This window comes from Triturus cristatus, chromosome 8, assembly GCF_964204655.1.
Source record: "Triturus cristatus chromosome 8, aTriCri1.1, whole genome shotgun sequence".
NCBI classification, from domain to species: Eukaryota; Metazoa; Chordata; class Amphibia; order Caudata; family Salamandridae; genus Triturus; species Triturus cristatus.
In genome coordinates, this window is record NC_140591.1 from 1,660,851,478 (window position 1) to 1,660,869,055 (window position 17,578).

The 17,578-nt window shown below is 49.2% G+C and overlaps 1 protein-coding gene across 4 annotated transcripts in view; it reads left to right on the top strand.

Annotated features, from left to right (window-relative positions):
- The window catches only part of LOC146808505 (transient receptor potential cation channel subfamily M member 2-like), a 2,014,188-nt gene that overhangs the window by 1,864,252 nt on the left and 132,358 nt on the right, over positions 1 to 17,578 (top strand). For all 4 annotated transcript variants that reach the window (XM_085623584.1, XM_085623586.1, XM_085623585.1 and 1 more), the window contains one exon: positions 10,235 to 10,345. In XM_085623584.1, the coding sequence (XP_085479710.1) occupies positions 10,235 to 10,345 (111 nt within the window). The remainder of the gene's footprint in view (positions 1 to 10,234; positions 10,346 to 17,578) is intronic.

Here is a 17,578-nt window from a genome sequence, read left to right on the forward strand (position 1 = left end):
TGCATCCTTGACCCTGGGGGACCCCTGAGTCTACCCCTGGAACCTCAACTCCCACTACCAAATACTTACCTTAAAACCGTTAACACTATTTTCCTCCATAGGATAACATTGACTGTTTTTCTTGGAAAAGTTTCCAAGTGTGGAGTTTGAAAACCTAAAGAAATTCTTTAAAATTGTACTGTTTAACAAAAACGATTTTACTTACCTGTTTGCAGGAAATGTCCCACAGTAGTATCTAGGTATAGTACTCTGTGTAAGAAAAGTAATCCAAAAAGTAACTTACCTGGTATTTTACTGAAAAGCCCATTCAAGTCTATGTACTGTATTTACAAAGTATTGCATTTCTATGCAACCATACTGTAAGTCAAAATAAAGTGCATATGCAATTACAATTCAAACTGTTTACAAACTGCATTACTACTGTAAAGTATTTATTGCTTACCTGTGCCAGGCTTGCTTGGTTCTAGAAAATAAAATAACTAAAAGAATATTTTTATACAAAACAATTGGTCTGAAGTTCAGACTTTGAGTGTCTGAATTCATTTGCTGACTGAGTGTGTACAACAAATGCTTAACACTGTCCTCTGATACTGCCTTATTGCTCGACCATACTACCACAAATAGAGAGTGAGGTGCTATCTAACTTTACCTCTGCCTACCTTTGGGTTCCACTGGACTCCGTACACACTTATCTCACTTTGGTATAGTATATACAGAGCCAGCTTCCTACACTCGCCAATTCCTCCAAGGCACAAACTCGGTCAATAACACAAAACACCCTGCCCTCTGCTCTTTGACAAGTGCTAGGCAAGTACTATGCCCTTTTCTTTGCACAATTCATTTTCACCTAGATGCAACACCAAAATATCCGGACACCGGCCGCCCCTCAACATTCAATTCAAACATAGGACTAGTTACTTCCAACACATTCCCCCCTTCCTCCCCATGTAATTTTAAACAAACTCTCATTAAATCCGAGGTTCTGATCAAAATAGCTCTGGCGAGCCTTTACTTGGGCCTATTTTATAAACAAGTGCCCCACGAACCAAATAGCCATTTCTTCCGTCTCTGGGCTGGACACAGAACCTGGAATGACAAAAATCAGCATAAATTTCACCTATTTCACCTGTTCACGGTGGGCACATCCTCCCCCAGCCCTCTTACATAGCGCCTGTAACAATGTGATGACTAGCAAGCCAAACGCATAATTTCGTTCTGTGCCCACTATCTATTATCCCCCTCTGATGCTGCTCCAATGCGGAAGGAGTGCGTCCCATCCACCCCCAGATGGTGTAAGGCTTTCCTCTATATTGCCAATAATTGGTGTGCGGTCATCTTATCCCCTTTTTCATGCTTGACAGCTGCTCCTCCTGATAAACTACCACAACCCTCCATTGCCAAGCCCACCTGAGCGGACAGGCACCGTGGAAATCCAAAGCCTGTAGCACTACCCATTTTCATTGCCCCCCTCTGGTCTGTCTTGGACCGGTTCGACCACACACGGACCTGACTACTCTGCAAAAACACATCCTGCCACAAAACTTCCTCCCCAGCAATTGTGAAACCAGAAAGGCCCCAAAAAACATCCACACCATCAGGGTGGAAAACAGGCACAATTCTCTCTCATCCCGGCATATCTCCGGTAAAACTGCCAGCACTTAATTCAAAATCTGCCATGAAAGCGGCATCTGTAGCCTGGCCCCCGGACCCTGCTCCCGCACCCAACCTTCTAGCATTCTCCTCCCCAATTCTCCTGCCGATGGGGTGTAGCCCCATAAGAGCTTCCCCATGAAAGCAATTCCTGCCAATTTCTCGATGTTTGTGACTCTCGATAAGCCCTTGTTTATGAGGTCCAAGATGTATTGTATCACATCCTCAGCTCGCAGTCATCCTTCTGCTCGCGACTGGGCCCCCGACCACAACAATTCCCTCCTTGCCGACCTGTAAGACAATCTAGTGGAATATGAAAGCGATCCTACCACCAGTTGTAACATCCAACGTTACCTACATCCCACATGTGCCGCGGCATGGGCATCTGGGTCCTGTCAGCGTCCTTGGCTAGCCCACGGAATCTCCCTCACTGTGAACGAGACAAAGCATCCGCAATGTCATTGTCCACACCAGGAACGTGCAATGCTCTGAAAGCAATGTAATGCCGCAAGCAACCCAACACAAAAACTCTCAACAATTTGCGGATTGGCGAATCACGATCTCTACCACTGCCATGTTGTCCACTCTAAACATCACCTTCTTGTGGGCCAGTTCTTCTCCCCAGAGTGTCACTGCTACCACCAAAGGAAAGAATTATAAAAAGGTGATGCTCCTGCCGCCGTCTCGCCAGAGTGCTGGCCATTGGTCCGCACACCACCTCCCTTTCCAAAGCTGACCAAAGTCCAGGCTACCTGCCGCATCTGAAAAGATTTGCATGTCCTAGGCCAAGTCTTTTTGCCTTTGTCCCAATCGCCTGCAGAATGTCCTACCAGCCCTCACTACTCTGCACGCAAAGCTGAGGTGCCCCAGGAGAACCTGAATTTCTTTGACCTTCACTTTCTCTCGGGATAGCATGTCCCCCAACAAAGTTAGCATTTTTTCCTTCTTAACCTGTGGCAAACGCACTTTCATTTTCTTTGAATCGATCTCAATTCCCAACAATGACAGCTTCATGCTAGGGCTCATTGTCTTTTTGGGTGCCAGTGGCACCCCGAGCTCCCCCATCAGCTCTTGGAAACTCTCCAGTGCCTTCTGGCATTTGGCGGAGCTAAGAAAGCCCACAAAGTGAAAAGCATCCTGGTAGTGTGTCACCCACTGGTGCCCCATCTGACTTGAAAACAGCCACTGTAAAAATGTGCTGAAACACTCAAACAGTGTGCAGGAAATGGAGCAGCCCATCAGTAGTGCTTTGTCCGCGTACCACTTCCTTTCAAAGTGGATGCCTAGAAGTTCACAATCATGTGGGTGGACTAGAAGCAACCAAAATTTAGATTTTATATCACATTTTGCCATTGGTGCAGCTGCGCCCGCCGTCACTACCAGTGACATGGCTACATCAACTGATGAATAGGATTTTTGCAGCCACCTCTTCATCGATAAAATCTTGACCTAATTCCCTTCCGGCCAAGACAAATGTTGAATCAGTCTGTATTGTCCCTGTTCCTTTTTTGGTACTACTCCAATGGGAGAGATAATCAACTTTTTTATGGGCCAATCCTCGAAAGGGCCCACCATCCTCCCCTTGTGCACCTCTCTTTCCAATTTGGCTTGTACTACCTGTTTATGTTCTGTGGCTGACCGCACCACCTTCGCTGCCCCTTGATTCTCATAGCCCTATAGCCACAGTTCCAGATTATCTGATCTAACCAGAGTATATGCCTTTTGGCCCAGCCCCCCTGTGGTCCCTTACCCCCTTGAGCACCTAAAAACTGCTGTTGGTGACCCCCTGTATTACTGTCTGCCTGTTGCCATTGGTGCCCCCGATGGTATCCTCCCCCTGCCCCAAAGCAGTTGACCAGTGCGTGCCTGCCTCCACATTTTGAGCACTCATGGCAAAATTTACAATATTCGCGTATGCACAATCCCTTATTGAAATCCGAGCATGCCCCTCCTTTTCCTGCCTGACTCTTCCCTGTGCCCCCACCCCTCCCCGGGTGGGTCGTCCCTGAGAGGGCCGGTAAACTATGGGAATCCCACCGGCTGTGAAAATCATCTTCCCCCATTGTGTGTTGCCACAAATATGTATCTAGTTCTCCCCATTTCGCTTCGGGGTCCCATGCTAAGCGTGCCTTGAACTCCTCGTCATATTGGGCCTACGCATATCCCCCACCTGTTATTTGCGCTTTCCTGATTACGTCCATGTATTTAAACAGAGCCACACAAGGCTCTGGAAGCTTTTCGCAGTAGACACTTGCATAAATCAAGAATGCTGCTGGACAATTCTCTATCATCAGCGGCACTTTCGGACGCTTTGCTAACTCATATTGATCTTCTTGAGATCCCTCTTTCGGCCTTACCCTTTCACCAGTTTTAGCATCTCTACATACTCTCCCTTCCAAATGCGCTCCTTTGTCACTGGCATCAAATGCGCTCCTAAAAGGTTTGTTACCCCCCCATATACGGAAGTTTCTTAAACTTCATTTCTTTGCTTTCAGGGCCGTCTTTTTTATCGTCTTCCTTATTTTCCTCCCCCAACTCTTTTGCTGCCTTGTGCCCTTTCTCTACTTTCATAGCCCCTTCGTTTTCCGCGTCACCGGTGCCCACACCCACACCCACGTCCATGACATACTTCCCCCCACGTAGTCTACCCCTCCTTTTTTCAGGCAGCTCCCCTGCACCTATTTTAAATTGACACCATGACAGTTTTCCTTTTCGTACTTTCAGCCTTACATGGTTCCTAGGCGGGTGCCCGTAATGTTGCAGTCCGCCTCGCCAGTGGCCCTGTCCCTTCCGTTGGCCACAACGCTCTCACTTGCATTTTTGACAGCCCCTGTAACACACTAGGTAAAATGTTAGATTGCCCCCTCAACCCTGTCATCCTCCTCTTTTAGCTTGCCTTCTTCGAGGCTCTCTTCATCAAAATCCAGCACTTCATCTCTGTGCCCAAAATCCTGTGGCCAATCATGGCTTTTATGCATCTAAACCGGCAGGGCCCTAGTAGCCCACATAACTCTTGCCCCCCTTCATGTCTTCGGGGGGTTGGCGGGCTACTGTATTCTACGGCACCCTTCTGGCACCTCTAAACGTCATTCATCAATACTCAGTGTCCTTTAAATTCTGTTATAACTTCCGGGCATTAGGGCCAGCAAGGTCATTCTGGGCCTACTTATGATAACCGTGAAGGGCTCCTTTGGCGATATCGGGCGTGCTGTTCTGGGCCCGACCCTCTCTTCTCCTCCGTGCCAACGAGCTGCCCCGTGCTCTGCCGAGTCGGCTGCGCTGCTCTACTCGCTGCCCTGTAAAGCAAAAGTCTGGACTGATGTGCTGGGTCCCTGCCATGCGCCTACTTGTCAAATTTCCCTCTACGCATCTCCGCTCCCTGCCTCGGTCCCCCTTCTAACTCTATCTCCTGCTCATCCCCTCCCTGCTCTCCCTCTTCTTCCCCGCTCCATTCCAGCAACCCGGCGACCAAAGCTGATGCCGGCCCTTGAACCAGACTCACTAAATCCCCAGAAGGGACTCAGGCAGCCTCGTCCCTGCCCTGTCCCCTGGCATCCTCCCCCACCCTGATGCCCCCTTCTTCCACGGCTTGGACCCCTCTTTTGCCAGGTAAGCATCTAATTGTGACACTGCATCGCCCCTCTCACCCCTTCCCCCAAGACTGAAAAATGTCTAAGCCGTCCCAAGCGGGCTGGCCCACAGCTGGTTCCTGTTCTACAGGCACTTCCTCATCCCCTTCTACGTCCCACTCCTGCTCTTCGTCGGAGAAACCTAGGTCCCCTTGGGGTCCTGGCCATACCCCTAAAATTGCTGCCTTCTGCCTCCCACCACAAGTAGCCCCCCCTTCCCTCTGTTCTTGCTTTTTAGGCCCCAAAATCCTCCTTTTTTGGCTCCCATCACCCTTGTAAAAAGGACTCACCACCTCTCTCCTACCCCCCTCCTCCTCCTCCTGCCTCATTTCCCCACAGAGCCCCTCACTGGAGGCTGCTCCCCGAAAACCCCCATCACCTCCCTCCCTCCCCTCTTCACCCTGCACCATATCCCGGGCGAACCTCTCAGTGGAGGCTGCCCTTCAAGAAACCCGGCTCCCCCTTCTCTCCTCTCTCCCTTCGTTTACTACAGAGGAGGCCCTGCCCCGCCCTGACTGACTCCGCGCGGCACTTCCCGGGAACAGGTCGTGCACGCGGCTGCGCGGCTCATTAGTCTTTCTCGGGGGGGGGGAAGGGGGAGAGTCTCACCCATGGCAGGCCTCACATCGGCCCCGCCTTGCACAACGCGGCCTGAGGAGCCTCCTTTGATCCATCTGCTGCCCGCTTCTTCCCCGGGGGGCGGGGGCGCTCTCCTAGCATAGGAGCGGCCCCTTTCACTTGCCCGCCGGGCCTGCCCCTTGCCAGACACCCTCAATTTGTGGGACGAGAACATGCCGCAATAGCGCCAGCTACGCCTGCCGATGCCCAACGGACCGGGCGCGCTGCCCCTGCTGCTTCTGGTAACAAGTATAGACGCCCGGCCTCTTTCAAGAGGCGAATTGCCTCCAGGACCTTGTCCTCCCCCATCGCAAGGTGAGTAATAGACCGCCTAAACACAAAAACAATTAATCTAAACCTACAAACAACTTTACAAAAATGTCTGAAGCTACCACCCTGCATCTTGCCACCAAGACACCAAACCTAAAATGGTGGCCAGGAGCCCAACGCACAGCTCCCTCATAACATTCAGCACTGAAACTGGCATAACGAAACTCGAGGGGGGCTCCCTGCAAGGCCCCCTCTGGGCTCAAACAGGAGCTCTGCAGCCAGAGTGCTGTGCTGAGGGGGCCTCCTGGAGCTTTGCCCCCCCCACCGCAGGTCTGCGGGTGCCTATGTTACGCCCCTGGGCACTGACCTCTGCAGGGAGGTGACCGGCATTAGGATGATGCGACGTGTGTGCGTTTAGACTCTCTGTCTCCCTCCCTCCCTCTCCCTCCCTCCCTCTGTGTCTCCCTCCCTCTGTGTCTCCCTCCCTCCCTCCCTCTGTCTCCCTCCCTCTGTGTCCCCCTCCCTCCCTCTGTTTCTCCCTCCCTCCCTCTGTCTCCCTTCCTCCCTCTCTCTTTGTCTCCCTCCCTCTGTCTCTCTGTCTAAATCACTGTTTGTCTCCATCTCTCTGTGTCTCAATCACTGTTTGTCTCCCTCTCTCTCTGTCTCCCTCCCTCCCCATCCGTTTCCCTCCATCTCCCTGTCTGTCCCTCTCTCTGTCTTCCCCTCTCTGTCTTCCTCTCTCTGTCTTACCCCTCTCCCTCTTTCCCTCTGTCTTTCTCCCAACTGTCGCACTCTGTCTTCCTCCAGCTGTCACCTCACCCGTTGCTCTCACTCCCTGCTGCCCTCCGTCACCTCACCCTGCTGTCCTCGTCACCCTCTGTCACCTCACGCCGTGCTGAGACAGCTTCCAGGGAACACACACAGCCACCGCACCCAAGTACTTCACAGGTCTTTTAAAGTCCATTCACTTGTTAATGAGACTTTGTTGTATTTCACCTCTACTTAGCGCCCCTGCATCTCCTTTCACCTCTTCTTAGCGCCCCTTCATCTCCACTCAATCAGAGTGGAGATACAGGGGCGCTAAGTAGAGGTGAAATACAACAAAGTCTCATTAACAAGTGAATGGTCTTTAAAAAAATCGCCCACCCCCATAGCTCCGCGCTGCTGCAACTGGCGATATAAAAAAACACAGGTCTGATGTCTGCAAGGTCGCGGGCCGCCAAGGAAGGCTTGCCGGGCCGCTGGCGGCCCGCGGGCCGTACTATGAGTACCCGTGGTTTAGAGTCTGCCTTGCCGTGGACTTGAAATTCATGAATAACCTCAAGTACATTGTTTTTACCAGTATAACAATAATCCCTTGTTTTTCCTGGGAGGACACATAAAGAGGACAGACGCAAGAACTTACTACAGTGCATTAGGTGCCTGGTACCCACATGGCATCATTTTCCGACACTCTTCTTGTAAAGCGCCCTAGAAAAGAGCAGTTGTTTCTAAATCTGAAGTTCTGAACAGAGTGTCGGTCATCAGTACAATAGGTAAAGGCTCGCCTCGACACGGCTTCCAAAAACGAAGACATCGCACAATCTTTGTGAAGAGACCTCCAAGGAAGAGCAGATTGAGATCTGCGTGATAAGCGCTCTCCCAGGGGCGCATATAACAACAGTAGTCAGTGCACAGAATGTGATATAAGCAGGCAGGGTGCAGCAATGAGAGCATGAAAGGTGATCCAAGCAGGCAGGGTGCAGCGATGAGAGCACAGAAGGTGATCCAAGCAGGCAGGATGCAGCGATGCGAGCACAGAAGGTGATCCAAGCAGGCAGGGTGCAGCAATGAGAGCATAGAAGGTGATCCAAGCAGGCAGGGTGCAGCAGTGAGAGCACAGAAGGTGATATAAGCAGGCAGGGTGCAGCAATGAGAGCATGAAAGGTGATCCAAGCAGGCAGGGTGCAGCAATGAGAGCACAGAAGGTGATATAAGCAGGCAGGGTGCAGCACTGAGAGCATGAAAGGTGATCCAAGCAGGCAGGGTGCAGCAATGAAAGCATGAAAGGTGATCCAAGCAGGCAGGGTGCAGCGATGAGAGCACAGAAGGTGATCCAAGCAGGCAGGATGCAGCGATGCGAGCACAGAAGGTGATCCAAGCAGGCAGGGTGCAGCAATGAGAGCACAGAAGGTGATATAAGCAGGCAGGGTGCAGCAATGAGAGCATGAAAGGTGATCCAAGCAGGCAGGGTGCAGCAGTGAGAGCACAGAAGGTGATGTAAGCAGGCAGGGTGCAGCAATGAAAGCATGAAAGGTGATCCAAGCAGGCAGGGTGCAGCAATGAGAGCACAGAAGGTGATGTAAGCAGGCAGGGTGCAGCAATGACAGCATGAAAGGTGATCCAAGCAGGCAGGGTGCAGCAGTGAGAGCACAGAAGGTGATGTAAGCAGGCAGGGTGCAACAATGAAAGCATGAAAGGTGATCCAAGCAGGCAGGGTGCAGCAATGAGAGCACAGAAGGTGATATAAGCAGGCAGGACGCAGCAATGAGAGCACAGAAGGTGATATAAGCAGGCAGGGTGCAGCAATGAGAGCACAGAGGGTGATCCACGCAGGCAGGACGCAGCAATGAGAGCACAGAAGGTGATGTAAGCAGTCAGGGTGCAGCAATGAAAGCATGAAAGGTGATCCAAGCAGGCAGGGTGCAGCAATGAGAGCACAGAAGGTGATATAAGCAGGCAGGGTGCAGCAATGAGAGCACAGAAGGTGATCTAAGCAGGCAGGGTGCAACAATGAAAGCATGAAAGGTGATCCAAGCAGGCAGGGTGCAGTAATGAGAGCACAGAAGGTGATTTAACCAGGCAGGGTGCAACAATGAAAGCATGAAAGGTGATCCAAGCAGGCAGGGTGCAGCAATGAGAGCACAGAAGGTGATATAAGCAGGCAGGGTGCAACAATGAGAGCACAGAAGGTGATATAAGCAGGCAGGGTGCAGCAATGAAAGCATGAAAGGTGTTCCAAGCAGGCAGGGTGCAGCAATGAGAGCACAGAAGGTGATATAAGCAGGCAGGACGCAGCACTGAGAGCACAGAAGGTGATGTAAGCAGGCAGGGTGCAGCGATGAGAGCACAGAAGGTGATGTAAGCAGGCAGGGTGCAGCAATGAAAGCATGAAAGGTGATCCAAGCAGGCAGGGTGCAGCAATGAGAGCACAGAAGGTGATATAAGGAGGCAGGGTGCAGCAATGAAAGCATGAAAGGTGATCCAAGCAGGCAGGGTGCAGCAATGAGAGCACAGAAGGTGATATAAGCAGGCAGGACGCAGCACTGAGAGCACAGAAGGTGATGTAAGCAGGCAGGGTGCAGCGATGAGAGCACAGAAGGTGATGTAAGCAGGCAGGGTGCAGCAATGAGAGCACAGAAGGTGATATAAGGAGGCAGGGTGCAGCAATGAAAGCATGAAAGGTGATCCAAGCAGGCAGGGTGCAGCAATGAGAGCACAGAAGGTGATATAAGCAGGCAGGACGCAGCACTGAGAGCACAGAAGGTGATGTAAGCAGGCAGGGTGCAGCGATGAGAGCACAGAAGGTGTTGTAAGCAGGCAGGATGCAGCAGTGATAGCACAGAAGGTGATGTAAGCAGGCAGGGTGCAGCGATGAGAGCACAGAAGGTGATGTAAGCAGGCAGGATGCAGCAGTGATAGCACAGAAGGTGGTGTAAGCAGGCAGGGTGCAGCGATGAGAGCACAGAAGGTGATATAAGCAGGCAGGACGCAGCACTGAGAGCACAGAAGGTGGTGTAAGCAGGCAGGGTGCAGCAATGAAAGCATGAAAGGTGATCCAAGCAGGCAGGTGCAGCAATGAAAGCATGAAAGGTGATACAAGCAGGCAGGATGCAGCAGTGAGAGCACAGAAGGTGATATAAGCGCACTGGATGCAGTTAGCCTGCTCTGACACTCGAAGGAACAGGACAACACTGAGTGGGAAGAGCCAGTTTGGAGGTAGACAAGATGGAGGCCCAGAGGAACCAGTCCTTAAGTCTGTTATTGCCAATGTAACACCAGACCATTTGTTGATTTGACCCTTTCAGGTGCACATTGGTTACCTGGATGACCCCAGAAACACGGATAACGCGTGGCTTGTGATAATGGCAGTGAACGTGCACTTTGAATCCCCAGAAGAGCTGGATCTCCTGGAATCGGTAAGATCTTGCTTGTGTGAACCTCATGAGAGTCTGTGAATTGGAATAGAGCTGGTTCGATGTGATTGTCTTGTTTTCATCTATTTGGGACATTATTGTTTAGTGCACCGGTAGTGGAAAATCACAGTACAGCTTGTTGCATGGTCTCACATAGGAAAACTACTCTGTTGCTCATTGAATTGCCTTTTGCGGTGTGAGCCAGAGCATTAGGTCAGTGGTTCATGCAAAGATAAAAGATGTGGATAGAAGCTTTTCATGCCTGCGAGAACAGCGTTAAGCAAGGATGAGCAGAAGATGAGGTTGGTGCTGGAACAACTGTCCTGGGAAATAGCAAAAAAGGGGTCTTGCAGTTAAAGAGACTGGCCCCTGGTGAGAAGCAAGTCCTGACCTAGAACATAGGGTCAGATAGAACTTATAGAATTCCTTTGGAATTTGGTTTGTAGAGTGACATTCCAACAATGTAGAAATTGATATCCAAATATTGAAAATGTTTCTGTGTGCATCAATTATAATCAATATAATGATTGATTACCTGGTAAACAGTGCCCCTTACAATAAAGTTACAGTAATGCATGTATTGCATGTGTATTCCGTTGAAAGTGCATAAGAATGTAATCATTCCATTATATTTTGCGGCTTTGTAGAGAGTAGTATCACCTGGAAGGGTATCCCTCTCGGGTGAGAATCAGGCCAAGCCTAGGGCCTAGCGAGACTGCACAAAAGCCAGGTTTTCGGCTCCTCGGTGAAATAAAGAAGTGAAGAGGAGGCTCTTATGTGTAGTGGCAGGTTGGTCCACGCACTGCACTACAGCTCCAAATCGCCATGCAGCAGCACCTACCTGGCTTCTGGGCCCCAGGGCAAACTCTCCAGGATCTCTCTGCCTCGTTGCTGTTAGTCTCCCCCGCCGCCTCTCACTCCATCGAGGCCGCAGTAGGGGGGGACTACAGCCCCCAGCATCCAACCGGCGAACCGCCCACTTCCGGCGGACACCGCGCCCGGAGGCGCTACTTCAACAGAGGCTCTCCCGGTGGAGCCTGGGGACCGCGCACTGCACTACAGCTCCAAATCGCCACGCAGCAGCACCTACCTGGCTTCTGGGCCCCAGGGCAAACTCTCCAGGATCTCTCTGCCTCGTTGCAGTTAGTCTCCCCTGCCGCCTCTCGCTCCATCGAGGCCGCAGTAGGGGGGGACTACAGCCCCCAGCATCCAACCGGCGAAACGCCCACTTCCGGGTTGACACCGCGCCCGGAGGCGCTACTTCAACAGAGGCTCTCCCCGCGTCGCGGGACGCGCGCGGGCGTCGCCGGGCTGAGCCCGGGCAGATGGTGGGCCGTCTGTGGCCGTCCGAGGCCGATTGAGGCTGGGCCATCCCCTTGATCAGGTCCTCCTGGGGCCCTACATGTGAGTAACGCTTTGAGTGACCTTGGGGTAAAAGAGGACAGATATTATTTCACTCTCCCGTGCCTGCACCATCGGATACGTAATTGTTGCTGGGACTATTTTGTTTGAAATTTGTAAGTAGAGGTGTAGAGGCCCTGTACGCTATCATCCTGTTTTCGCTTGTGTGGTATAGTGATAGTGTGATAGCGGGGGGTGAACTAAACAGACAAAGATAGTGGTACAAGCAGTGATCTGTAAAAGGGGGAAGTATGGCAGGCAAAACACTGACACGTTCGGTGAGAGCGAAGCGTAATATAGCTGAGGCCTCTCTGACACATAAAGAGGACACTAGCTCTGTATTTCCCGTTATTATGCAGCCCACTGCCATTGATCGCATGTTAAAAAGAGCGTTAGGGGTCGTGTCAAGTGAAATTGAGCGCACTGAGCGGCGTTTGTATTTAACCCCCGACTTTGACCCCATCTTAACAACACAAGACCAAGAGCAGGAAGTCATGCTAATCTCACCCCCCAACTCCTCAGGAATTAGTGAGAAGGATATATCATGTGCCCAATCGATTCCCATTAGTAACAAGGAGGAACAAGGCCCCACCAAACGTGTTATTACAAATAAAAAGAAGAAATGCGCTCAAAGAAAGCGCAAGAATATAATTAGTGTAATTACGCACACCAACTCACCCAGAAGAAACTTTACTGGGGTTGACCGAGCCACACAGCGGCCTTCTCAAGCAGACCCCCCAATTTGGATAAATAAGATTATGTCAGACCTACAGGCCCAGCTAGAAATACTGGTAATTAACCAGCTGAAGCCGGTGACAAGTAGGCTGGACAAAATCTTAAGTGAACTAAAGAATAGAGTGACAAAAGACAGTGTAACAGGTTCTTTAAGTAACCCCATTAGTACCCTAGAGTCTAACCTAGTAACTCAAATGCCGAATAATTTTCGGGATAGTAGGAATGCACAAATAATATCTGCACAAATTCATGATGTACCTGCTCCCTATGAACATGTGCCTAGTAAAGACACTTTTAGTGTGAGTGAATTGCGCCCCAATAATAGAGTAGGCAAACAGAAGCCGGATATACAGCCTCAACCCCCTGTTGGTCCCTTAAGTGATGCAGCTGTCCACGAAGATAGGTCCACCCCAATAGACAAGAGGCTCCCCACTATAAATCTCCCCCCGGAAGCGTGCCCGTTGGTTGTTGTTTTTGCCGGGGTTCCAGAATTAAAAGAGGCCCAGAAAGAATCCCATCAGGAGTTAAAAAACAAACTCACTTTTTGGCTTAATCAAAATAGACCAATATCCAATAACCAGGATGGGGAAATTCTCCTGGTTAGACGAGTGAATTGGATAGGGAGTGGGCCAAAACATATCGAGGGAAACTGTATTATTGCCAACTTCAGGGACAGGAGGGTGGTCGAGCATATCTTGAGCCATGGACCATCTGGACGCATGACAGCCATAAGGCCACTACCTCTGAGTTACTTTTATGCAAGTCAGCAGATATTAAAAGAGGGACAATACAATGTAGGGAGAGGTGTGACGGGATGGAATTTTGGTGTAAATGGAGGTTTAAATTTTCCTCGTCAAATGACAGGCTCCTGGGAAGGAAGGCACCCACGCTGGGCAAATAGGTTTGCCCCATTAAGGTCACTAGAGGAGATTGACTGACTATCCAACTCCCATTCATGCCTAGAACAGGTTGACACAGAACAGAACATATCCGATCAGGTACACTCGAAAGAAGGAATCTCTCCCCGACATGGTTTGATCAATCAAAATGGGCAGACATCACCAGGGGGAGGTGGGTGTAGGACTTTATCAAACACCGTAGGAGCCCCAGACCCTCTGGGGGGGTTGTGTACATATACCCTCAGGGACAGGTACCACAGCCATAGAACTAAGACACCAGGACAGTGATATGCATAAACCACCCTATAGAAAGAAAGGGGGTTGGGTTAATTCCACTCAAGAAATGGTAGCGGTAGGGCCCGTCACTACGGAGAAAGAGGGCCTGAAAATGATTTCATGGAATATAGCAGGGATCGCAGGGAAATTTCATAACAAGGAATGGCGACAGTATATGGCCCATTTCCAGATTATTTGCCTACAAGAAACCTGGGCTCTGGATAATATCCATCTTCATATGGCTGGTTACAAATGTTTTTTCACGCCGGCTCAAAATACCCCCTCAGGTAGGGCTAAGGGTGGTTTGATTACATATATTGATCTAAATATAGAAGGCAAATGGTCCAAGGTGGACTGGTTTGCATGGAACATTCAGGCCCTGAGATTTAGTAATAAAAGGCTGGGTCTCGTTTTGTTCAATGTGTATAATGCCACCCTTTCGGACAATGATTTTACCACTATGAGGGAACTGGATGTCAGACTGAAATTTGAACTTGCTCCCATCCATGGGGTTGTGGCACCCCGGATACTAGTTATGGGGGACCTGAACTGTCATTTATGCCCAGGGTTGTTCCCGATCAGTATCAACTGGTCAAAATGCCCCGTAGAAAAAGGTCCCCACCTTAGCCACTCCTTAAGGGGTATTGAATGGGGTAAGTTGATTCATTCCTACGACCTCGAGCATACAGTGGACATGATGCCCTTGGGCCCGGATGGAAGACTCCCCCCTACTTTTAAAGGGAGAGGGTGCTCGTCTTACATAGACTATATTTTAGTTTCAAGAGGCCTAAAAAATCAGATCATAAAAGTAGAAATCGAGTGGTGCCCGTTCAGCGACCATAACCCTTTGGTTATGGAGCTCCTGCATCTGGGTAAGCAAAAGACTAAGCCCGTGGATGGTATTACTGAACGTGTAACGGCCCAGGGCAGAAGACTTAAGTGGGCAAAAATAGACGGGGCTAGATTTTACAAATCCCTGATGGATAGAGGCAAGTCTCTCATTGACGAGTCCTTAGACCCCTTGGTGACAGAGGCTCGCCTTATAAAAGTGTTTGGACAAATAACAAGTCTGGTCGATGAGTTATTGTCGGTCAAGGCCCCCAAGAAAACTTACTCTAACGCACCAAAATGGTTTGAGAGGGGTTGTACACTCGCATTAAAAAACTTAAAAATGGCCCTTAGTTGCACACCAAGGGATCAAGCAGAAGTCAAAACATGCAGGTCCATATACAGGAAGGAGTTAAAAAGACGGAAAGTTACCCTGCAGGGGGAAGCATGGGCGGCCCTGAGGGAGGCTTCTGAAAATAGGGACATCACAGAATTTTGGAGATTAATAAACTCCCCTTGTTTTCAAGATAATAACGCCGCATCAAACATTCTCCCAGAACAGTGGATTGCTCACTTCGAGGGTTTGTATAATCACGGGGAGAAGGATTCATCAAAAGAGAGGGGGATGCATCTAGTGTGCAATCGGGTGGTATTTTCCCTGCAAGAGATTAGAATGGGCATTGAGGGACTCACCATAAATAAAGCTCCGGGCCCAGATGGGATCCCCCCAGATCTGTTTCTGAGTCAGGTGGATCTTTGGGCGCCTATCATTACTCGAGTATTAAATGCAACTATAATGGTCGGTTTACCACGGTCTTGGTCAACGGCCATCATAGTACCCATTTTTAAAAAGGACAATAAAGATGACCCCCAATGTTACCGCCCCATTTCTTTGATAGACGTTACTGCTAAAATCCTTGGAAGAGTGATTCTGAACTGATTGTCCGAGTGGGCTGAGGACAAAAATATCATTTCAGACGCCCAGTATGGATTTCGGACCGACAGGTCTACCAGCGACCAATGCCTGAACCTATACATGCTGATAGCAAAGTACACCAAAACCAGCAATGAAACTATGTATTTGGGGTTCATGGACTTGGCCGCTGCGTTTGACCACGTTAACAGGAATAAGTTATGGGTAATGATGACCCAACTCGGAATCGACCCTGGGATAATCCACATATTGAGGGAATTGCACAGAGAAACCTCTGCACAGGTACGTTATAACAAAGACGGGGGACTGACAGAATCTTTCAGCTGCACAAGTGGGGTGAGGCAGGGATGTATTTTAGCTCCTTTTTTGTTCTCGTTGTATATTAATAGCTTGGAACAATCACTTATTAATTTTAAAAAATGCAGATTGCCCAAGGGTAGGCTCACGCAACATCCCAGTGTTATTGTACGCAGATGATGCGGTGCTTCTGGCACGGACCCAGAAAAGTTTGCAGATTCTCATTGACGGGTTCGTCAAATTTATGGAGGCAATAGACTTGTCTGTCAATTTTAAAAAATCATATGTAATGACAGCAGGTAAAAAGCCACGGACTGGTTTCACCTACAGAATTGGCTCCCATATTCTTGAAAGGGTGCAAACATTCTCTTATCTAGGGGTGCTCTTCGACGAGTCTCTAAAATTTACACCCCTTGTACAAGAAAGATGTGGGAAATTGGTGGCATCCTTTGGTGCAATCTCTGGTTACGGGAGAAAAGTCGGCCGTTGGGCCCCAGAACAAACAATGAACTTGTACGGCTCAATGTGCTGCCCAAAAACTATGTACGGCTCAGAAGTATGGGGATTTACAAATCTGGACGGCTTGCAAATTGAAGAAAATAAAATATTTCGTTCAATATTGAAAGTCCCCAACTGCACACCAGCCTTCATTGCCCACAAAGAACTTGGAAGACCCTACCTCGAGGATTTGATCAATCTTAGACCAATCCTAGCCTGGATCAGAATTTGGTCGAACCCTGATGCTGCATTGAGCAGGCTGATCATACAAGACTGTTTGGGCAGAGACAAACATTTGAAAATTCCATGGATCCATTATGTTAAGACCACTCTAGAAAGTATGGGTCATCAAGAGTTGTACCTAAATCCCTTACTGATCAATGCCCAGGATAAGTCTAAATTAAAGAGAATCTTTTTGGAATCAAGAGCATTGGCCAGGAGTACTCTAGAAGGGAGTAAACCCACTGTGAGCATATATAGTAGGCTTGAAACCACCGTTGGGATGGAACCGTACCTTTGTGTTCTTTTTAATGCTCAAGAGAGGTTTTTAATGTCACGTTTTAGGCTCAATTTTTTACCATATTTATTAGCTGAACCAGCAGGTTTTAGTAAATTAATTGAGCAGAAGGGTGCCTGCGGCTGCGACAATAAGTCTCCGCAGGACACCCTTCATTTTGTACTCTTATGTCCCCTTTATACCATCCCTAGACGCAGATTTTTAAAAGATATTTTGAAAAAGGCAAGATTTACTCGAGCCACGGAGGCATTGACCTTTTTACAAAGGGCTAGTGACCCGTTAACATTATGTGCGGTGATTAGCTTCTTGAAATTTTCACTTAGACTCAGAGTTTCTAGAGGCCGGTATTAATCATGTAGACTGCAGACTTGTTAAATTGTCAGACCCAGGAAGTAACCCACGAGGATTGTATGGGAACAACGAATTATTTGTATGCACATAGAATCATTCAATGTTCTGTATATTGATTTAATATTGTCTTAACTGTATATATGTGTACTCTTTTATGATGATTTTTAACCATCGAATAAAGAACTATTGAGTGAGTGGTCCACACTTTAGGAGCTATGTAGGAGAAGACTTGATGGCCAGATCTGGTTTTCTGTATGCCAGTTTTGTGTGCAAGTAGGAGACCAGTTGAACTGAGGTGTCTGGATGGTTTGTGAATGCAGATGCAGTTGTTGAGGTGTTCTGGGCCAGTGTTGTGTAGTGCCTTGACAGTGTGAGTGAGGAGTTTGGATGCGGAATCAGTAGAGCTCCTTCAGGTGTGATGTGATATGAGTGCAGCGTTGCAGGTTAAGAGTAATTCTACCTCTCAGGTTCTGAATGGTCTGCAGCCTTTTTATTTTTTG